We start from the raw sequence: 23,786 nt of genomic DNA, 5'->3' as shown, positions 1-23,786 counted from the left end.
GCCTTTGATGGACTGTTTTCTTGAAAAGGACGAAGTGGTTATACCCACGCAGACACAGAGAAAATACACCACACTCCTTACAGACAGTCACCCGGAGGAAACCCACGCAGACACAGAGAGAACACACCACACTCCTCACAGACAGTCACCCGGAGGAAACCCACGCAGACACAGAGAGAACACACCACACTCCTCACAGACAGTCACCCCGAGGAAACCCACACAGACACAGAGAGAACACACCACACTCCTCACAGACAGTCACCCGGAGGAAACCCACGCAGACACAGAGAGAACACACCACACTCCTCACAGACAGTCACCCGGAGGAAACCCACGAAGACACAGGGAGAACACACCTCTCAGCTCATAGCTCTACCATGCTGACTTATTCATGTGTTCACTCCTCAGTGACCTAATTCAGAGCAGTGACATTCACTGTTTTGGAACTGTTTTATTTAAAACAGTGTGTGAACGCACCAGTATTCATTAATACAATCCTGTCTAATTCTGCCGTAGAGAAACAGACCTGGAATTCCTTCTGTTGTCATGGCGCCGACTACAGAATGATGCACGATGACAGCAATGTATTATTTTCACTGCTGCTTCCTGAAGTCCTTTTGATTTAAAGAGTCTGTGCGTTAGGAATTTCATCTCTGATAAACGGTTTATTATGGTAGCTGTTGCTAAATGATAAAATCAATACGGACGCACGCAGGGGACGAGGCACAAAGCACGTTAGCCACATATGAGCTTCGATAATGTGGGGGATATAAATGACTCTGAGGCCAGAGAGGTCAGGCACAGTGTAATTGACTTCAGCCCCGCTGACGAGCACATGGAGGAATCCAGTGGATGAGGAGTTATGGCCCACTGTGAAGCGTTCACTCACACGTTGAGGGTCTGGTATCTGCTGTAGGAGGCATTATCTTTTGAATTATGAAGCTGAGGGACAGGGTTTTGCTGAGAGAGGAGTAAGTCCATGACTGGATTCCCTCAGCATGTTACAGTCTGATCCCTGTTGTGAAGCTTATGAGCTTGAACGTTCTTTAATCGAAGACAACGATCCAACGCTGACCTCTGACTGGAGACTGTTGGAAACTATCAGCTGTGTAGAGCCGTGCAGGAACGGGGCAAACACAAACACCCGACTGCCCCCAAATGTGCACTGTAGTCTTCCTCAGCTGCCCCTCTGTTCTGATTCACATTCACACACACACACACACACACACACACACACACACACACACCTGTGGACAGTTTCACACACTCACCCAGTCACTCTCACACTCACACCTGTGGACAGTTTCACACCCTCACCCAGTCACTCACACACTCACACCTGTGGACAGTTTCACACACTCACCCAGTCACTCACACACTCACACCTGTGGACAGTTTCACACACTCACCCAGTCACTCACACACTCACACCTGTGGACAGTTTCACACACTCACCCAGTCACTCACACCTGTGGACAGTTTCACACACTCACCCAGTCACTCACTCACACACTCACCCAGTCACTCACACACACTCACCTGTGGACAATTTCACACACTCACCCAGTCACTCACAAAATCACACCTGTGGACAGTGTCACACACTCACCCAGTCACTCACACCTGTGGACAGTTTTACACACTTACCCAGTCACACACACACTCACCCAGTCACTCACTCACACACTCACCCAGTCACTCACACACTCACACCTGTGGACAGTTTCACACACTCACCCAGTCACTCACACAATCACATGTGTTGACAGTTTCACACACACTCACTCAGTCAGTCACACACTCACACTCATGCTTCTGGACAGATTCACACACTCACCCAGTCACTCACACACTCTCACCTGTGGACAGTTTCACACACTCACCCAGTCACTCACACACTCACACCTGTGGACAGTTTCACACACTCACCCAGTCACTCACTCACACACTCACACCTGTGAACAGTTTCACACACTCACCCAGTCACTCACACATGGCAAATGCATCTAACAGCAAGTGTGTGTTTGGATTGTGAGAGGAAACTGTTGAATCAGGAGGAGACCCAGGCAGACACAGGGAGAACACGTTAGATGTGTTGTCCTTTGTACAGTTGCAGTGTCCTCAGTTGTATACTGATGTTTGTTTGTGGGTCCGGTCTGTTCCGCAGGGTTAGTGTTTGTTTTTTCTTTAACCGTGGAGCCCAATAACACCATCCACTCACCCTTTCATCCTCAGTCCCTGTGGCCTCTGTCTCCTGCAGCGTCACAGATCCTGAGCTGCTGCCAGGAAACCTTTCCTTTATCTCTGTGACGAGCTGTGCGTATGACGGCCTCTCGCTGGAAGCTGTGGGTGCCGGCCACCTGTGAGAGAATTAGAAATTTCTCTCCTAATGCCCCGAGGCACAGAGAGACAGTCTCCCTCTATTCGTCCAGTACCAATCAACTCATCACAGTCTCACTTTGAAGCCGGAGCTGACAGGAAACATGGCGTGGATCAGGCTCTACGGCGCTGGCTCTAAATTGCTTTGGGAGATGCGAGGGACAGTGGGGAACGAAGGGAGCAGGTGTTGAGTTGCGAAAGTCGGCTAACCTTGCGCAGATTTGATTCGCTCGCCATGTGTTATTGCAGCTTCAGGAGCTCTCTGTGATGCAAAAGAGGGGTAAAACGTGTCATTTGGAAAGTTCTGCCTGCTGTGGAGATGTGTTGGCATAGGATTTTTGCTCTCGCTGTTAGCTTTGAATGAAATGCTGTGTGTGTGTGTGTGTGTGTGTGTGTAACAAAACTAGCACCCAAAATACCAAGGGAATGCAAACGACATTTATGTATAAGAAGTTATTTGGGTTTTATTTGGAATGGAGTGAGTGCTGTGATCCACAACTAATCTTCTAAAGCAAGGACCTCATCCCACCAATGGCTGAATGTCATCAAATCCTCACAGCAATGTTCCAGCATCTACTCCAAAGCCTTCCCAGAAGCGTACTGTTCTGAAGAAAGGTGGAATGATGTCCACAAACTTTTGACCACAGCGTATATTTTTGCAGCTTCAAGACAACACCCCGCCGTCTTTTTTTTTTTTTTTTGCCAAAGATGACTTTGGAACAATCAAGGTCAAGTATACTAAACTGTGTAAATGAAAGGACCGCAGCGGACAGGGGTGACCGTCTGTGTCTTAAAGCAACACTAGGAAATCACAGCTTCAAAACCATTGTTATGCTCCACTGAGCTGTAATAAGGAGAATAGAACCTCTGTCATTGCTCATCCACGTTCAGCACTGTAGAAACTGCACTATGTAGCTTTTGAGGAGAGTAGGAGGGTAGTGCTGAACTACATTCTTCAATTGTAGGCAAGCTACAGAACAAAAATACCAAATCTTAGCGTTACTTTAACACAATCAAACTGTACAGAAAATAACACACCGTTTGAGGTGGAATGGAAAAGACCAGAGTAAAGGCTTTAAATCTGGACGCGGATTCACATTCCAGGCCAGAATTTTGAAACAGCTCATGGGTATAACAATATACAGGACCAGCCAGGTACATTATTGTTGTTATACCAGCTGGCCATTTTAAAATCCCGGGCCTGGGCCTGGTTCTGGTGGGCTGGTACCCAGCAGTCTGGTGGTCCCCCTGCTAAGACACACCCACTTGCCTTGTCAATGTACCCAGGCAGGACATCAGCCCATCAGGACTGGACGTGAACACCTTTGCAATACAGCTGAGAGTGAGCCGAGGTGGGCTTCTTTGTGAAATTTTCCATTCCACCTTAAATGGTGCAGTTTAATGTAAAATGATCATTAGAGTAAGAGTGACTTAAGTGTATTTAAGGTGGAATGGAAAATGTGAATCAGAACCTGGTAAAAACATAAAGGTGACAGTGGGAGTTTGTTTTTGCTGAGGGCTGTAGTTATTCCTCGTTTGTCAAAGATAAAGGAGGAGGGGCTGTGTTTGGTGGACATTCAAATTTGCATAATTGAATATTCATGGAATGCTACGGTCTGGGGATGATCTAGTACCATTTTTAACAGGTTCTCTGACATAATGCATGAAACATTCAACAGCGTATGATTGAATGTAGATTATATTTTATGGTTCAGATTGTGATTTTAAGGCACTTCTTTGGTCTTTAATAGGTGTTGTATATTGATTTTGTTTGTTTGTTTGTTTGTTTGTGTTCCTCAGTGCCCTCCTGGCTTGAGCCCGATGAAGGATGGCACCGGTTGCTATGACCACCACATCGGCATCGACTGCTCCGACGGATTCAACGGTGGCTGTGAGCAGCTCTGCCTCCAGCAACTCGCCCCCCTGGAGGAGGACCCCACCCTTTACAACATCCAGATGTTCTGCGGGTGAACACACACACACACACACACACACACACACACATAGAGCTTTACACACTTTTACATGAATTGCATGGTTTTACCTGGATGTTGCCAAATTCCTGTATACACGGGACTTGGTTCATAGCCAAGAAAGAGTGTGTGTGTGTGTATGTTTATATGTGAGGACAATACAAAGACACGAACGAAAGATACGAAGATCACACACAGTGTGTGTGTTTGTTTGTGTGTGTTACTCAAGGCCAGCTCAGCCGTGGATGTTGAAGGAGAAGGCAGCCCTCTCCCAAGCGCCCCTCACTAACCTCTGGGCCACAGCTGCCCCTTTTTCAGCCAGCGATGCGTGGTTTCCTTCGGGGAGTGATGAAGTCTGATGTGTGGAGCCTGGAAGCGGGAGTAAACTACCGCGGCAGAAGTTTCAAGCTTTTCAAACCCGATATTTTGTGGAACATGAGACACATTTAAAGCTGCATTTAAAAGCTGTGAAGCTGCAGGTGCTTGCTATAAAAATGTGTTCTTTTAAATATTGATAGCCGTGTTACGAGGGATGCTTATGGCTGCAGATTTCTCTCGCACACAACCACAGCTCTGCTCCCAAACAACTCCCACCTGAGGTTTTCGCACAGCAGGGTGCCGAGTATGGCTCAGCTGCTGCTTAAACCCGTTATCTCTCTTTAAAAGCCAGGATTAGGCTCTGTTTCTGCGAGCGTATCTGTCTGAGTGAGACCCCGAGAGCCCCCCAAACTGATTATTATCGATCCAGACCATTGCTTAATTAGTGCGGGTCACTTCGGTTCCGGCTCATCTCAGAGTTTGCTTCCCTCTCCGCTCCTCGGAGGTTAAGATAAATCAAGATCAGAGGTGGTCCGCTTTAAAAAAGCTATTAGGTTCCATTCCTTTGGTGTCGGGCCGTAAATATGCGCTGCCCCCGCTGCCCGTTTTGAAGATAATGCCGCTGAAAAACAGCAGTGGAATATTCAGAGTGGTGCAGGGCTTTGATCTGCTGCTGAAGGAGAGATTAGCCTAAAGCAGACTCACTTGTAAACAGTCCAACAGTTCAGCGATGGTCCACTACTCACCAAAATGCATGGGAAATTCGAGACAGAGACTTTGATGATGCCGACGAAGGGTAGAGGATCACATCACTGTACCAGGAGGCATTAGGTGATAAAGCGTGTTTATTTTTCTTTCTTCATTTTAACCAACGATCTCCCCAACTTTCCTCATTGCGTATTCCACCCACCAGCCTAATAACATCAGTGGTTTTACACCGGCAGCTCTCACGTTTATATTTCTTTGCCAGAATAAGGCTAGTTCATTTTTTATTTTTTTATTTTTTTCTCATTTTAAGTGGGATACATTTGATACTCTTCTCCCAAACAAATAAACAAACACAAACAAAAGACACCACCCTGGGGTATTAAAGAAACACTACGGAATATTTCTACATTAAAATTTCTGTTTCAGAATCATTGTAATAATCCACTGAAATAGATTATTGTGAACAGAGCCTCTATTGTTGCTACTCTGGGCTCAGCACTGCAGAAACTGCACTATGTAACTTTAGGAGGAGGGTAGGAAGCTATCACCCCCTCCTTCACCCTCCCCACTGATTTCAGTACAGTGCTGTACAAATAGGTGGAGCCCCAGAAGCAAAAAACCCACAGCTTAGTTGGTGTTCACTTAAAGTTTTCAATGAAACACCACCACAGTGGGTCACAGCGTCTGTTCCTTTAAATGATAATGAGCCACTCGCTGTTCACCCCGACCCCGAGCGCACAGCATCGAGGAGAGGAGCGGAAGCTCTGGTTTTTAGCCGTTTTCGCTCTGTTCTCTTTCTTCTCTGTTTTTACTCAGTGCTCTTATTTCTCTGTGCTCGTTGTGTCTGTTTTGCTGAGTTTAACCTAGTCTTTGCGCTCTCACATAAATGCGGGTCCAGTGCTGTGATTGGACAGACTCAGACGAGGGGGCGGGGCCATTCTAAAGTCTTTGCACTTGACGTCAGAAGCGGATTAGAATCGGAACGGCTCGATTTCTGACTCAGGCAACACACAGAAAACTGACTGGGGGTCTTGTTTCACAGTGTGAGGGTTGGTGGACTCCAGATCCACACATTAATGTGGACATGCACTGAACAAGCGATTTTTTTCATGTCCCCTTTACATTTTAGACAAAAACACATACACATTCAAAGGGTAAATATTTCTGACCATTCTTTACCAGTCTGTGAGATTCAAGTTATAAACTAACACTAAAGTTGAGCATTCACTGTGTGATTTAAGCCCTTTCTAGACATCACTGACTATATAATTTAGGACTGGGACAAATTTCAGCTTCGTTGGCCGTTTACACCTGATACGGGGAAACTGATGTGCAGTTGACTGTCCAAACATCCAAACAGTTTTTGTTTCGTATTCAGTGTAAGTACGTACATTGTGTCGTGCCATTGGAACTGACTCATCCTGTGCCGCTTGAGCAGGTGATTTAAGAACACTGTCTGCGGTCTGAGGTGTCATCCACACATCAGCTTCCTGCGTCGTGCCGTCTCTGCGCTAACTGTCTCACTCTGTTACGTTCGCAGAAGGAGACACACACTGGCAGGCATCCCACGAACAAAACTCATCCTAGAGAAAAAAATGTTATTGCTCATAGGTTGCTCTGTAATGGCTCAGGAGACCTAATGAGACACAAGGGAGAGGTCAAGGAAAGAATAGGGTTTAGTTAATTTGGAAAATCAACGTGAGACACATGAGATCACTGAGGTTTTTAACTCAGGAGACATTAAGGACTTATCATTTTTATTTTTATTTTCTCTGGGATCGGTCACATTAAGTTAAAGGCAATGTATACAATTCTGGGGAAATGCTGTTCTCTCTGGTTTGTTTATACTCATAAGCTCCTCACTTATTAAGGTGGAACAGTGTGTTGGAGGAAAAAACACAGTTGTTTGTACGTGAATTTGTCTGTAAGTGTTTATTCACTGGTTGAATTCCCACAGAAACTCATGCGTAACTCGAACTGTTTAGTTTTTTAGCACTTTCGTTCTGCGTTTACTTTCATGAGAGAAGCACATGGAGAAGAAATTAGAACTCAGAATTTGACTAAAAAGGTGCTTGTTAATTCCAATCTTGAACAATATATTTAATGAAGCAACACATTGACTTAATTTGCATAAATCCATCTGAGTGGATTTGATCAGAGACCATTGTAAACATCAGAAAAATCCGATCTTAAATGTTAAAGATGCTTTGCACAGGTTTTCTCATCCTCTTGGCTGATTAGTATAGGATTATCACACAAAGTACAATGCACTTCAGAACACACACGTTACTGAGACAAGATACAGGAGAAAGACACAATCACGACACATTCTTTCATTAAAACATAACCTCGCCTACACACTCACTGCCACAAATACACACATGCAGTCTCAGCTATATATAAATCATATCTAAGATTACTGTACACAGGATCTTTCTCATCAGGATTTCTTCAGTCATATTATATAATGTATAGTTTATAATAAAAATAAAGATATAATAAGCTTAATGTACAGACAGTGCAGTTAATGTATGCTTTAGAAACACAACCGAAGACACTGGGGATATGTCCACACCCTGTACAGAAATGACTGATTTTGGACTGGCGCCCTCTACAGGGGGTGTTCCCACGTTGAGCCCAGTGATTCTGGACACACCATGACCCTGAAGTTGATAAGCGGTTATAGACAATGAATCAATTAATGAATTAATGTTTTAGGATTATTATTAGCAGCACGGTGGCGCAGCAGGTAGTGTCGCAGTCACACAGCTCCAGGGGCCTGGAGGTTGTGGGTTCGATTCCAGCTCCGGGTAACTGTCTGTGAGGAGTTGGTGTGTTCTCCCCGTGTCCGCGTGTGTTTCCTCCGGGTGCTCCGGTTTCCTCCCACAGTCCAAAAACACACGTTGCAGGTGGATTGGTGACTGTAGGTGTTGTCCGTAGGTGTGAGTGAATGTGAGTGTGTCTGTGTTGCCCTGTGAAGGACTGGCGTCCCCTCCGGGGTGTATTCCCGCCTTGCGCCCAATGGTTCCAGGTAGGCTCTGGACCCCCCGCGACCCTAAATTGGATAAGCGGTTACAGATAATGGATGGATGGATGATTATTATTATTATTAGTAGTAGTATATTTATTTTCTTCTTCTGTAAAGTTTCTTTTGGGGAGATACAACAGCTGAGTGCTGGGTTCAGAATTGGGTTCCTGCTTCTATAAGAACTGTGAATGTGCACTTTCCTCATAGTCCAGTGTCACTGTAATACCAGCTCTGTTAAATACACATCTACCTCCTCATCCTTTCTTTATATTTGTGGCCTCAGTCTGAGTGCAAGGAGCAGATGGTAAACACTGTGGTGCTGTGGAAATTCAGCTGTTTCAGGGTGGCTTGCTGCAGTGGACCACAAGACATAAAAGAGTATATTACCCTGGAACTAGAAGTAGAGAAAAACTTCCTCTGGTCAGCGTCCACTGCTGGGAAAAAGGACCAGGGTAAGGTCACAAAATCCCTAACCTAACAGTCTGTGAAAATGGCCCTAAGATCACCCCCTAACTTTTACCATGGCCCTCCTAACAGTCATCTTCTGGCTACGCTGCTGTCCTCGTGATTCTGATCACGGTCTCTGGAGCGCTCACTCTTCAGTGTGTAATCCCACTGTACAGCACTCAGTCTCTGAGACTCTCAGACTTTAAGTGCTTCAGAGTCCTGCTGTGGAGAGCACGACCCAATCAGAAAGAGCTGTGAGGAGCCGTCCTCCTCTCGTGTTTCTGTCTTCTCTAACCCAGCCTCTCCTGACCCGGCCTCGCTGATTTTTACCCAGAAATCCACTCTCCTCTCCGCAGCCAGGGCACATTGACTCCAGGCGGAAAAACACACTTAATTCTCTCAGCAGTGACAGAGTGTGATAATGTGACAAGGCGACCTGAAGGCACTTAAAATGCAGGCTGCATTATGGGTGCTTTACCTGCGGGGTATATCTCACCTAACTGGCTGAATGTGCAGTGGGTGTGTGTGTGTGTGCGCATGCGTGTGTGGGGGGGTTACTGTGTTTAGGTCTCATCTCCTTCTCTCTATGTGTGATGTGTTGTAAAGAGCAGTGTCAAAGAGCAAAGAACTTCACTGAGGACTAGATGCTTTTGGTATTGCTATGGCAGTGTGAGGTTAGTGTTGATTTAGTCAAACAAACGGCACCTGAAACACAGCCCTGACCCGCGCACGACCTGCAGCACTCAACGTGTTTTCACATGTGGTCTAGTTCAGATTGTACAATCGAGGATTCAGATCTCACCCACTAAACCATCCCCAAACAACCCAAACTCACACCCTCTAAACCATCCCCAAACAAACCAAACTCTCACCCACTAAACCATCCCCAAACAACCCAAACTCACACCCTCTAAACCATCCCCAAACAAACCAAACTCACACCCTCTAAACCATCCCCAAACAACCCAAACTCGCACCCTCTAAACCATCCCCAAACAACCCAAACTCACACCCTCTAAACCATCCCCAAACAAACTAAACTCAGACCCTCTAAACCATCCCCAAACTACCAAAAAACTCACACCCTCTAAACCATCCCCAAACAACCCAAAGTCAGACCCTCTAAACCATCCCCAAACAAACCAAATTCACACCCTCTAAACCATCCCCAAACAAACCAAACTCAGACCCTCTAAACCATCCCCAAACTACCAAAAAACTCACACCCTCTAAACAATCCCCAAACAACCCAAACTCACACCCTCTAAACCATCCCCAAACAAACCAAATTCACACCCTCTAAACCATCAACAAACAAGCCAAACTCACACTCTCTAAACCATCCCCAAACAAACCAAACTCACACTCCCTAAACCATCCACAAAAAACCCAAACTCTCACTCTCTAAACCATCCCCAAACAAACCAAACTCACACTCTCTAAACCATCCTCAAACAAACCAAACTCACACTCTCTAAACCATCCCCAAACAAACCAAACTCACACTCTCTAAACCATCCTCAAACAAACCAAACTCACACTCCCTAAACCATCCACAAAAAACCCAAACTCACACTCTCTAAACCATCCTCAAACAAACCAAACTCACACTCTCTAAACCATCCTCAAACAAACCAAACTCACACTCTCTAAACCATCCCCAAACAAACCAAACTCACACTCTCTGAACCATCCTCAAACAAACCAAACTCACACTCTCTTAACCATCCCCAAACAAACCAAACTCACACTCTCTAAACCATCCCCAAACAAACAAAACTCACACCCTCTAAACCATCCCCAAACTACCAAAAAACTCACACCCTCTAAACCATCCCCAAACAACCTAAATCAGACCCACCAACAAACAACCCAAACTCACACTCTCTAAACCATCAACAAAAAACCCAAACTCACACCCTCTAAACCAACCCCAAACGAACCAAACTCACACCCTCTAAACCAACCCCAAACAAACCAAACTCACACCCTCTAAACCATCCCCAATTAAACCAAATTCACACCCTCTAAACCATCCCCAAACAAACCAAACTCACACCCTCTAAACCATCCCCAAACAAACCAAACTCACACCCTCTAAACCATCCCAAACAAACTAAACTCACACCCTCTAAACTATCCCCAAACAACCCAAACTCACACCCTCTAAACCATCCCCAAACAAACCAAACTCACACCCTCTAAACAATCCCCAAACAAACCAAACTCACACCCTCTAAACCATCCCCAAACAAACCAAACTCACACCCTCTAAACCATCCCCAAACAAACCAAACTCACACCCTCTAAACAGTCCCCAAACAACCCAAACTCAGAACCTCTAAACCATCCCCAAACAACCCAAACTCACACTCTCTAAACCATCCCCAAACAACCCAAACTCACACCCTCTAAACCATCCCCAAACAAACTAAACTCAGACCCTCTAAACCATCCCCAAACTACCAAAAAACTCACACCCTCTAAACCATCCCCAAACAACCCAAAGTCAGACCCTCTAAACCATCCCCAAACAAACCAAATTCACACCCTCTAAACCATCCCCAAACAAACCAAACTCAGACCCTCTAAACCATCCCCAAACTACCAAAAAACTCACACCCTCTAAACAATCCCCAAACAACCCAAACTCACACCCTCTAAACCATCCCCAAACAAACCAAATTCACACCCTCTAAACCATCAACAAACAAGCCAAACTCACACTCTCTAAACCATCCTCAAACAAACCAAACTCACACTCTCTAAACCATCCTCAAACAAACCAAACTCACACTCCCTAAACCATCCACAAAAAACCCAAACTCACACTCTCTAAACCATCCTCAAACAAACCAAACTCACACTCTCTAAACCATCCTCAAACAAACCAAACTCACACTCTCTAAACCATCCCCAAACAAACCAAACTCACACTCTCTAAACCATCCTCAAACAAACCAAACTCACACTCTCTAAACCATCCCCAAACAAACCAAACTCACACTCTCTAAACCATCCCCAAACAAACAAAACTCACACCCTCTAAACCATCCCCAAACTACCAAAAAACTCACACCCTCTAAACCATCCCCAAACAACCTAAATCAGACCCACCAACAAACAACCCAAACTCACACTCTCTAAACCATCAACAAAAAACCCAAACTCACACCCTCTAAACCAACCCCAAACAAACCAAACTCACACCCTCTAAACCAACCCCAAACAAACCAAACTCACACCCTCTAAACCATCCCCAAACATCCAAATTCACACCCTCTAAACCATCCCCAAACAAACCAAACTCACACCCTCTAAACCATCCCCAAACAAACCAAATTCACACCCTCTAAACCATCAACAAACAAGCCAAACTCACACCCTCTAAACTATCCCCAAACAACCCAAACTCACACCCTCTAAACCATCCCCAAACAAACCAAACTCACACCCTCTAAACAATCCCCAAACAAACCAAACTCACACCCTCTAAACCATCCCCAAACAAACCAAACTCACACCCTCTTAACAGTCCCCAAACAACCCAAACTCAGACCCTCTAAACCATCCCCAAACAACCCAAACTCAGAACCTCTAAACCATCCCCAAACAACCCAAACTCACACCCTCTAAACCATCCCCAAACAACCCAAACTCACACCCTCTAAACCATCCCCAAACAAACTAAACTCAGACCCTCTAAACCATCCCCAAACTACCAAAAAACTCACACCCTCTAAACCATCCCCAAACAACCCAAAGTCAGACCCTCTAAACCATCCCCAAACAAACCAAATTCACACCCTCTAAACCATCCCCAAACAAACCAAACTCAGACCCTCTAAACCATCCCCAAACTACCAAAAAACTCACACCCTCTAAACAATCCCCAAACAACCCAAACTCACACCCTCTAAACCATCCCCAAACAAACCAAATTCACACCCTCTAAACCATCAACAAACAAGCCAAACTCACACTCTCTAAACCATCCCCAAACAAACCAAACTCAGACCCTCTAAACCATCCCCAAACTACCAAAAAACTCACACCCTCTAAACCATCCCCAAACAACCCAAACTCACACCCTCTAAACCATCCCCAAACAAACCAAACTCACACCCTCTAAACCATCCCCAAACAAACCAAACTCAGACCCTCTAAACCATCCCCAAACTACCAAAAAAACTCACACCCTCTAAACCATCCCCAAACTACCAAAAAACTCACACCCTCTAAACTATCCCCAAACAACCCAAACTCACACTCTCTTAACCATCCCCAAACAACCCAAACTCACACTCTCTAAACTATCCTCAAACAACCCAAACTCACACTCTCTAAACCATCCCCAAACTACCCAAACTCACACTCTCTTAACCATCCCCAAACAACCCAAACTCACACTCTCTAAACCATCCCCAAACTACCCAAACTCACATTATCTAAACCATCCCCAAACTACCCAAACTCACACTCTCTAAACCATCCCTAAACTACCCAAACTCACACTCTCTTAACCATCCCCAAACAACCCAAACTCACACTCTCTAAACCATCCCCAAACAAACCAAATTCACACCCTCTAAACCATCAACAAACAAGCCAAACTCACACCCTCTAAACCATCCCCAAACAAACCAAACTCACACCCTCTAAACCATCCCCAAACAACCCAAACTCACACCCTCTAAATCATCCCCAAACAACCCAAACTCACACCCTCTAAACCATCCCCAAACAACCCAAACTCACACCCTCTAAACCATCCCCAAACTACCAAAAAACTCACACCCTCCAAACCATCCCCAAACAACCCAAACTCAGACCCTCTAAACCATCCCCAAACTACCAAAAAACTCACACCCTCTAAACCATCCCCAAACAAACTAAACTCACACCCTCTAAACCATCCCCAAACAACCCAAACTCACACCCTCTAAACCATCCCCAAACAACCCAAACTCACACCCTCTAAACCATCCCCAAACAACCCAAGCTCAGACCCTCTAAACCATCCCCAAACTACCAAAAAACTCACACCCTCTAAACCATCCCCAAACAACCCAAACTCACACCCTCTAAACCATCCCCAAACAAACCAAACTCAGACCCTCTAAACCATCCCAAAACAACCCAAACTCAGACCCTCTAAACCATCCCCAAACAACCCAAACTCACACCCTCTAAACCATCCACAAACAAACCAAACTCACACCCTCTAAACCATCCCCAAACAAACCAAACTCACACCCTCTAAAGCATCCCCAAACAACCCAAACTCACACCCTCTAAACCATCCCCAAACAACCCAAACTCACACCCTCTAAACCATCCACAAACAAACCAAACTCACACCCTCTAAACCATCCCCAAACAACCCAAACTCACACCCTCTAAACCATCCCCAAACAACCCAAACTCACACCCTCTAAACCATCCCCAAACAACCCAAACTCACACCCTCTAAATCATCCCCAAACAACCCAAACTCACACCCTCTAAACCATCCCCAAACAACCCAAACTCACACCCTCTAAACCATCCCCAAACTACCAAAAAACTCACACCCTCCAAACCATCCCCAAACAACCCAAACTCAGACCCTCTAAACCATCCCCAAACTACCAAAAAACTCACACCCTCTAAACCATCCCCAAACAAACTAAACTCACACCCTCTAAACCATCCCCAAACAACCCAAACTCACACCCTCTAAACCATCCCCAAACAACCCAAACTCACACCCTCTAAACCATCCCCAAACAACCCAAACTCACACCCTCTAAACCATCCCCAAACTACCAAAAAACTCACACCCTCTAAACCATCCCCAAACAACCCAAACTCACACCCTCTAAACCATCCCCAAACAACCCAAACTCACACCCTCTAAACCATCCCCAAACAAACCAAACTCAGACCCTCTAAACCATCCCAAAACAACCCAAACTCAGACCCTCTAAACCATCCCCAAACAACCCAAACTCACACCCTCTAAACCATCCACAAACAAACCAAACTCACACCCTCTAAACCATCCCCAAACAAACCAAACTCACACCCTCTAAAGCATCCCCAAACAAACCAAACTCATAATCTCTAAACCATCCCCAAACAAACCAAACACACACCCTCTAAACCATCCCCAAACAACCCAAACTCAGACCCTCTAAACCATCCCCAAACAAACCAAGTTCACACCCTCTAAACCATCCCCAAACAAACCAAACTCAGACCCTCTAAACAATCCCCAAACTACCAAAAAACTCACACCTTCTAAACTATCCCCAAACAACCCAAACTCACACCCTCTAAACCATCCCCAAACAAACCAAATTCACACCCTCAAAACCATCCCCAAAAAAACAAAACTCAGACCCTCTAAACCATCCCCAAACTACCAAAAAACTCACACCCTCTAAAGTATCCCCAAACAACCCAAACTCACGCTCTCTTAACCATCCCCAAACAACCCAAACTCACACTCTCTAAACTATCCCCAAACAACCCAAACTCACACTCTCTAAACCATCCCCAAACTACCCGAACTCACACTCTCTAAACCATCCCCAAACAAACCAAACTCACACTCTCTTAACCATCCCCAAACAACCCAAACTCACACTCTCTAAACCATCCCCAAACTACCCAAACTCACATTCTCTAAACCATCCCCAAACTACCCAAACTCACACTCTCTAAACCATCCCTAAACTACCCAAACTCACACTCTCTAAACCATCCCCAAACAAACCAAATTCACACCCTCTAAACCATCAACAAACAAGCCAAACTCACACCCTCTAAACCATCCCCAAACAAACCAAACTCACACCCTCTAAACCATCCCCAAACAAACCAAACTCAGACCCTCTAAACCATCCCCAAACAAACCAAATTCACACCCTCTAAACCATCAACAAACAAGCCAAACTCACACCCTCTAAACTTTCCCCAAACAAACCAAACTCACACCCTCTAAACCATCCCCAAACAAACCAAACTCAGACCCTCTAAACCATCCCCAAACAACCCAAACTCAGACCCTCTAAACCATCCCCAAACAAACCAAACTCACACCCTCTAAACCATCCCCAAACAACCCAAAGTCAGACCCTCTAAACCATCCCCAAACAAACCAAATTCACACCCTCTAAACCATCCCCAAACAAACCAAACTCAGACCCTCTAAACCATCCCCAAACTACCAAAAAACTCACACCCTCTAAACCATCCCCAAACTACCAAAAAACTCACACCCTCTAAACCATCCCCAAACAACCTAAATCAGACCCACCAACAAACAACCCAAACTCACACTCTCTAAACCATCCACAAAAAACCCAAACTCGCACCCTCTAAACCAACCCCAAACAAACCAAACTCACACTCTCTAAACCATCCCCAAACAACCCAAACTCACACCCTCTAAACCATCCCCAAACAAACCAAACTCACACTCTCTAAACCATCCCCAAACAAACCAAATTCACACCCTCTAAACCATCAACAAACAAGCCAAACTCACACCCTCTAAACCATCCCCAAACAAACCAAACTCACACCCTCTAAACCATCCCCAAACAACCCAAACTCACACCCTCTAAATCATCCCCAAACAACCCAAACTCACACCCTCTAAACCATCCCCAAACAACCCAAACTCACACCCTCTAAACCATCCCCAAACTACCAAAAAACTCACACCCTCCAAACCATCCCCAAACAACCCAAACTCAGACCCTCTAAACCATCCCCAAACTACCAAAAAACTCACACCCTCTAAACCATCCCCAAACAAACTAAACTCACACCCTCTAAACCATCCCCAAACAACCCAAACTCACACCCTCTAAACCATCCCCAAACAACCCAAACTCACACCCTCTAAACCATCCCCAAACAACCCAAGCTCAGACCCTCTAAACCATCCCCAAACTACCAAAAAACTCACACCCTCTAAACCATCCCCAAACAACCCAAACTCACACCCTCTAAACCATCCCCAAACAAACCAAACTCAGACCCTCTAAACCATCCCAAAACAACCCAAACTCAGACCCTCTAAACCATCCCCAAACAACCCAAACTCACACCCTCTAAACCATCCACAAACAAACCAAACTCACACCCTCTAAACCATCCCCAAACAAACCAAACTCACACCCTCTAAAGCATCCCCAAACAACCCAAACTCACACCCTCTAAACCATCCCCAAACAACCCAAACTCACACCCTCTAAACCATCCACAAACAAACCAAACTCACACCCTCTAAACCATCCCCAAACAACCCAAACTCACACCCTCTAAACCATCCCCAAACAACCCAAACTCACACCCTCTAAACCATCCCCAAACAACCCAAACTCACACCCTCTAAATCATCCCCAAACAACCCAAACTCACACCCTCTAAACCATCCCCAAACAACCCAAACTCACACCCTCTAAACCATCCCCAAACTACCAAAAAACTCACACCCTCCAAACCATCCCCAAACAACCCAAACTCAGACCCTCTAAACCATCCCCAAACTACCAAAAAACTCACACCCTCTAAACCATCCCCAAACAAACTAAACTCACACCCTCTAAACCATCCCCAAACAACCCAAACTCACACCCTCTAAACCATCCCCAAACAACCCAAACTCACACCCTCTAAACCATCCCCAAACAACCCAAACTCACACCCTCTAAACCATCCCCAAACTACCAAAAAACTCACACCCTCTAAACCATCCCCAAACAACCCAAACTCACACCCTCTAAACCATCCCCAAACAACCCAAACTCACACCCTCTAAACCATCCCCAAACAAACCAAACTCAGACCCTCTAAACCATCCCAAAACAACCCAAACTCAGACCCTCTAAACCATCCCCAAACAACCCAAACTCACACCCTCTAAACCATCCACAAACAAACCAAACTCACACCCTCTAAACCATCCCCAAACAAACCAAACTCACACCCTCTAAAGCATCCCCAAACAAACCAAACTCATAATCTCTAAACCATCCCCAAACAAACCAAACACACACCCTCTAAACCATCCCCAAACAACCCAAACTCAGACCCTCTAAACCATCCCCAAACAAACCAAGTTCACACCCTCTAAACCATCCCCAAACAAACCAAACTCAGACCCTCTAAACAATCCCCAAACTACCAAAAAACTCACACCTTCTAAACTATCCCCAAACAACCCAAACTCACACCCTCTAAACCATCCCCAAACAAACCAAATTCACACCCTCAAAACCATCCCCAAAAAAACAAAACTCAGACCCTCTAAACCATCCCCAAACTACCAAAAAACTCACACCCTCTAAAGTATCCCCAAACAACCCAAACTCACGCTCTCTTAACCATCCCCAAACAACCCAAACTCACACTCTCTAAACTATCCCCAAACAACCCAAACTCACACTCTCTAAACCATCCCCAAACTACCCGAACTCACACTCTCTAAACCATCCCCAAACAAACCAAACTCACACTCTCTTAACCATCCCCAAACAACCCAAACTCACACTCTCTAAACCATCCCCAAACTACCCAAACTCACATTCTCTAAACCATCCCCAAACTACCCAAACTCACACTCTCTAAACCATCCCTAAACTACCCAAACTCACACTCTCTAAACCATCCCCAAACAAACCAAATTCACACCCTCTAAACCATCAACAAACAAGCCAAACTCACACCCTCTAAACCATCCCCAAACAAACCAAACTCACACCCTCTAAACCATCCCCAAACAAACCAAACTCAGACCCTCTAAACCATCCCCAAACAAACCAAATTCACACCCTCTAAACCATCAACAAACAAGCCAAACTCACACCCTCTAAACTTTCCCCAAACAAACCAAACTCACACCCTCTAAACCATCCCCAAACAAACCAAACTCAGACCCTCTAAACCATCCCCAAACAACCCAAACTCAGACCCTCTAAACCATCCCCAAACAAACCAAACTCACACCCTCTAAACCATCCCCAAACAACCCAAAGTCAGACCCTCTAAACCATCCCCAAACAAACCAAATTCACACCCTCTAAACCATCCCCAAACAAACCAAACTCAGACCCTCTAAACCATCCCCAAACTACCAAAAAACTCACACCCTCTAAACCATCCCCAAACTACCAAAAAACTCACACCCTCTAAACCATCCCCAAACAACCTAAATCAGACCCACCAACAAACAACCCAAACTCACACTCTCTAAACCATCCACAAAAAACCCAAACTCGCACCCTCTAAACCAACCCCAAACAAACCAAACTCACACTCTCTAAACCATCCCCAAACAACCCAAACTCACACCCTCTAAACCATCCCCAAACAAACCAAACTCACACTCTCTAAACCATCCCCAAACAACCCAAACTCACACTCTCTAAACCATCCCCAAACAACCCAAACTCAAACACTCTAAACTATCCCCAAACAAACCAACCTCGCACTCTCTAAACCATCAACAAACAACCCAAACTCACACTCTCTAAACCATCCACAAAAAACCCAAACTCACACCCTCTAAACCATCCCCAAACAAACCAAACTCACACTCTCTAAACCATCCCCAAACAACCCAAACTCGCACTCTCTAAACCATCCTCAAACAAACCAAACTCACACTCTCTAAACCATCCACAAAAAACCCAAACTCGCACTCTCTAAACCATCAACAAACAACCCAAACTCACACTCTCTAAACCATCCCCATACAACCCAAACTCACACTCTCTAAACCATCCCCCAAAAAAACAAACTCACACTCCCTAAACCATCCACAAAAAACCCAAACTCTCACTCTCTAAACCATCCACAAACAAACCAAACTCATACCCTCTAAACCATCCCCAAACAAACCAAACTCACACCCTCTAAACCATCCCCAAACAAACCAAACTCACACTCTCTAAACCATCCTCAAAAAAACCAAACTCACACTCTCTAAACCATCCCCAAACAACCCAAACTTGCACTCTCTAAACCATCCTCAAAAAACCCAAACTCACACTCTCTAAACCATCCACAAAAAACCCAAACTCACACCCTCTAAACCATCCCCAAACAAACCAAACTCACACTCTCTAAACCATCCTCAAACAAACCAAATTCACACTCTCTAAACCATCCCCAAACAACCCAAACTCGCACTCTCTAAACCATAAACAAACAACCCAAACTCACACTCTCTAAACCATCCCCAAACAACCCAAACTCACACTCCCTAAACCATCCACAAAAAACCCAAACTCTCACTCTCTAAACCATCCCCAAACAAACCAAACTCGCACTCTCTAAACCATCCCCAAACAACCCAAACTCAGACCCTCTAAACCATCCCCAAACAACCTAAATCAGACCCACCAAACAATCAAAAATTCGACCTTATAAATGATCCCAAACAAAAGCAACCTCAGACCCTATAAATGATCCCAAACAAATCAAACTGATTCCTGGCCCAGGTGGAACATGGTAAAACAGCTGCCCTTGGGTGTGTGATCTTATGAAGAGAGCAGCACTAACATATTAAAGCAATAAACCAGTAGAAGCCTGTAGTTTTTCTGTGATTTTAGTTAATCCCCGACTCACAGTTACATAGTCCCACTTCACCAATATTGATGTTATGAACTTTTGATTAATTGCTTTTAATAACTTGGGAGTGTTTTATTGCAGCCTGAGAACACGCCAATCAGATCTGTGTGTTGGTTAACTTGATTAAAACTACCCATTGTTCATTGTTACCCTGATGGGGCCTGAATTGTGAAGATGTTCTGGTGTGAACTGAGTATTATCAGACATCTTGGTGGTATTGAGGAGAACCAAAAAATATAACCTGAATCCCCTTTAAAATTCACTTACAGTGTGAACACAAGAAGAGCTGACAGATTGTTTTTTGATGTTCACTTAAGAGAACAGAGTTTGGGCCATTTGAATAGAACTTTCTGACTGATTGGCTTTTGATGTTGTTTAAAGAGTTTGATGTGTTCACATTTGCAAAAAACACAACCATGAGGCTTTCAGGATATACTTTAGTCATTGAATAAAAGGCTAGTGCCATGTCTTACACTGTGTGAACACCGCAATGTTAAGTCTGAGTATAAATCAACTACTGGTCAATCAGAAAACAGTTTGAAACTTTTCTGAGTCTGGTAGCTCTGAAATAGATACAGGGAATCCATCGAAACCAGAGCCTCACATCAAACACCGACCCTTGCGGTCAGTGTAGATCTTCTGATTATATAAAGACTGTGCTGTTTTAACATTGATGCCTACATGTCGCTGGCATTTAGGACACTGTGTGAATGTACAACACCTGTTCGATTCTTGGACCATTTACACAGGACTAACTTCATTTGATGTGTTCGCATTTGCAGATAAAACCATAACTTCCTGGATCGGCTTTAGAGCCTGAAGCACACACTGTGATTTGGACCAGGACACAGAGCACAAGCCAAAACTAGAAGCTGGATCTGCTCTGGGATCATTGACTCTTACAGATGTTCATGAATACTCAGCGGCCTCTCTGCTCCTCTTTTCTGAGCCTGTTTGTGTAATACAGCCCCAGAAAAAAAAGTGCAAGAACTAAACTTCCCTGAGCACATCATCACCAGAAATATTGATATGGTTTTGTACAGAGATAGAGTGAGAAGACTGTTTTGAAGAGGCCCAGAAAGAATTTGATTTTGTTGTTTTGACCTTGTGTTTGTGTGTATATATATATATATATATATATATGTATGTATGTGTGTGTGTGTGTGTGTTTTTTTTTTCTGGTGTCAGAAAACATGGTCTACAACAATGTGAAATGCAGAAAAACAGACACAACATGTGCAGGGAAATAAGAGCACTGAGTGAAAACAAGAACAGAGAAAAAGGATAACAGAGTGAAAACAGCTAAAAACCAGAGCTTCTGCTTCTCGCTCCTCACTGCTGTGCGCTCAGGGTCGGGGTGAACAGCGAGCGGCTCGTTATCATTTAAAGGAACAGGTGCTGAAAGCGGGCGTTCTGAACAGGGGCTGTTTACACAGGGGGAGAACACTGCTGTGGGGCTCGTGGGGTTTGGACCAAAGCAGGTCACAGACGTTTCATTAAGAAACAGAACTGTGTTCAGAGAGAGAGAGAGAGAGAGAGAGAGATGAATGTTTTGTTAAACAGGTGGTTGCAATCATTGCTAATGTATTCAGTCATTTTCTGGATTGGTGATGAAATAAACCTCTCTGTGTCTGCAGGTGTATAGAGGATTATAAGCGGGGCGCAGACGGACGCTCCTGTTTACCGCTGTCCGAAGCCTGTACAGAGGGAGTGGACTGCGGGGAGGCGGCGGACATCCCGGCCAATCAGACAGTGTTCGGAGACCTGTTCTACGGCTACGACAACCGCACCAAAGAGATCACATCTGGACAGATACTAAAGGCCACCTTCAGGTAAGACAGTGATGAGAGTGTTGGACACTCTTCAACTGAAAATAGTAACTTAATTAAAGCTGAAAATAAATGATCACAGCAGGAGATGCTCATCTAAGGCATTAAAGGCTGCAGTAGTTATTTTCTGCCATAATAAGCTCCATATTTTAACCGAGAAAATGAGATATAAGAAGCTGTTATAGATAGAAGAAATGTTTATTTGCTCAAAAACCCTAATATTAAAATAAAAACAAATAATATTAATAGGGTAAGAAGTTCAATTCTGTGAGTGAATATATTGTTAAAGTTAGGTGTTATTTGAGGTTATCATCAATTCCTAGTTTAATAAATACTTCACTTCGCTAAGTAAAGTGTGCTGTTGATTACACAAGTCCATACAGTCAAGGAGAACATCTGGAAACAAACATTTTTTTCTTCACTCTCACTCTTTTAGAAAAGAATATCCTGTTATGGATGTATAATTATATACAGGCACCACTCGTATTGAGAAGATACATCTGTTTTAAATGATGATAGTTTTAGGGGTCTAAAACATTTGACATAAGTACTGTATGTTCACTGCATGATTCTGCTGAAGTGGGGACGGGGAACTTCACAGAAGCTAAAGGCGTTTATTCTGGATACGAGCTTCCTCTATGAGATTTGGGCCATTTGACTCTCTCTGGTCTCTCATAGAGGGATAATGTCTGTGGATTTGTTCCTGATTCACAAGAGCTCCTTTAAATGTGTTTGTTTTGTATGAAGCCAGTTATAAAACATCAGAGCTTCATGATCGCCCACAGCGACAGCGCATAGGGTAAACGCACTAGACTCAGGCACTGAGATTGTATCGGGCGTCACGGTGTGTTACAGAGACTGAACATTCCTGGGATGATGCTTGGATGATTGGGGACTTACACATTTAAAAGTTTCAAGTTTCAGTGTCCGAGGAGGCAGCTCCTGAACAAGGCTGGGCTTCACAAAGCTTCTCAAAAAATGGATTATTACTAGATGGATTACTAGAAGGATTTTGATAGTTAACTATATATCCATCACTCAGTTAATTAACTATGAACCTGTATCATCTACGAAGACATTACATTTCTCTGATACATCCCTCAGCTATTTACACAGGTGGGTATTACAGACCCTACTCTTATAGTGAAATAACATGTAGTAACTGATCACAAGTCAAAAAATAATTCAGCCTTTCCTTTAGCTGCTGAATTTGCAGGTTTCTGCTTCTTTACAAACTGCTCCCTATGCCTCGGGAGCGCCGTCTTGCAGTTTATAGTCAGTTTTCATGCTGATATTTGCTGAAATAAGTACTTCTGACCATATCCAGTGTCAAATATTGGTGACCCGGATTTCTGAGAATCTCATACAGAGCTGATTATCTTTATTTCAACTCCAGAGGAGATAATTAGCTGGACACATTTACTCTTAATTTTCAGGCTGTTCCCTTAAAACATGCTCAAACAGGGACGCGGC

General features: G+C 44.5%; 1 protein-coding gene across 4 annotated transcripts in view; it reads left to right on the top strand.

Annotated features, from left to right (window-relative positions):
• Positions 1 to 23,786, top strand: part of astn1 (astrotactin 1) — a 411,265-nt gene that overhangs the window by 217,756 nt on the left and 169,723 nt on the right. For all 4 annotated transcript variants that reach the window (XM_066680749.1, XM_066680748.1, XM_066680747.1 and 1 more), the window contains 2 exons: positions 4,183 to 4,349; positions 22,122 to 22,316. In XM_066680749.1, coding sequence (XP_066536846.1) covers positions 4,183 to 4,349; positions 22,122 to 22,316 — 362 coding nt within the window. The remainder of the gene's footprint in view (positions 1 to 4,182; positions 4,350 to 22,121; positions 22,317 to 23,786) is intronic.

This window comes from Hoplias malabaricus, chromosome 9 (assembly GCF_029633855.1).
Source record: "Hoplias malabaricus isolate fHopMal1 chromosome 9, fHopMal1.hap1, whole genome shotgun sequence".
Classification (NCBI taxonomy): Eukaryota; Metazoa; Chordata; class Actinopteri; order Characiformes; family Erythrinidae; genus Hoplias; species Hoplias malabaricus.
This window is presented reverse-complemented; position numbering and strand designations above follow the sequence as displayed.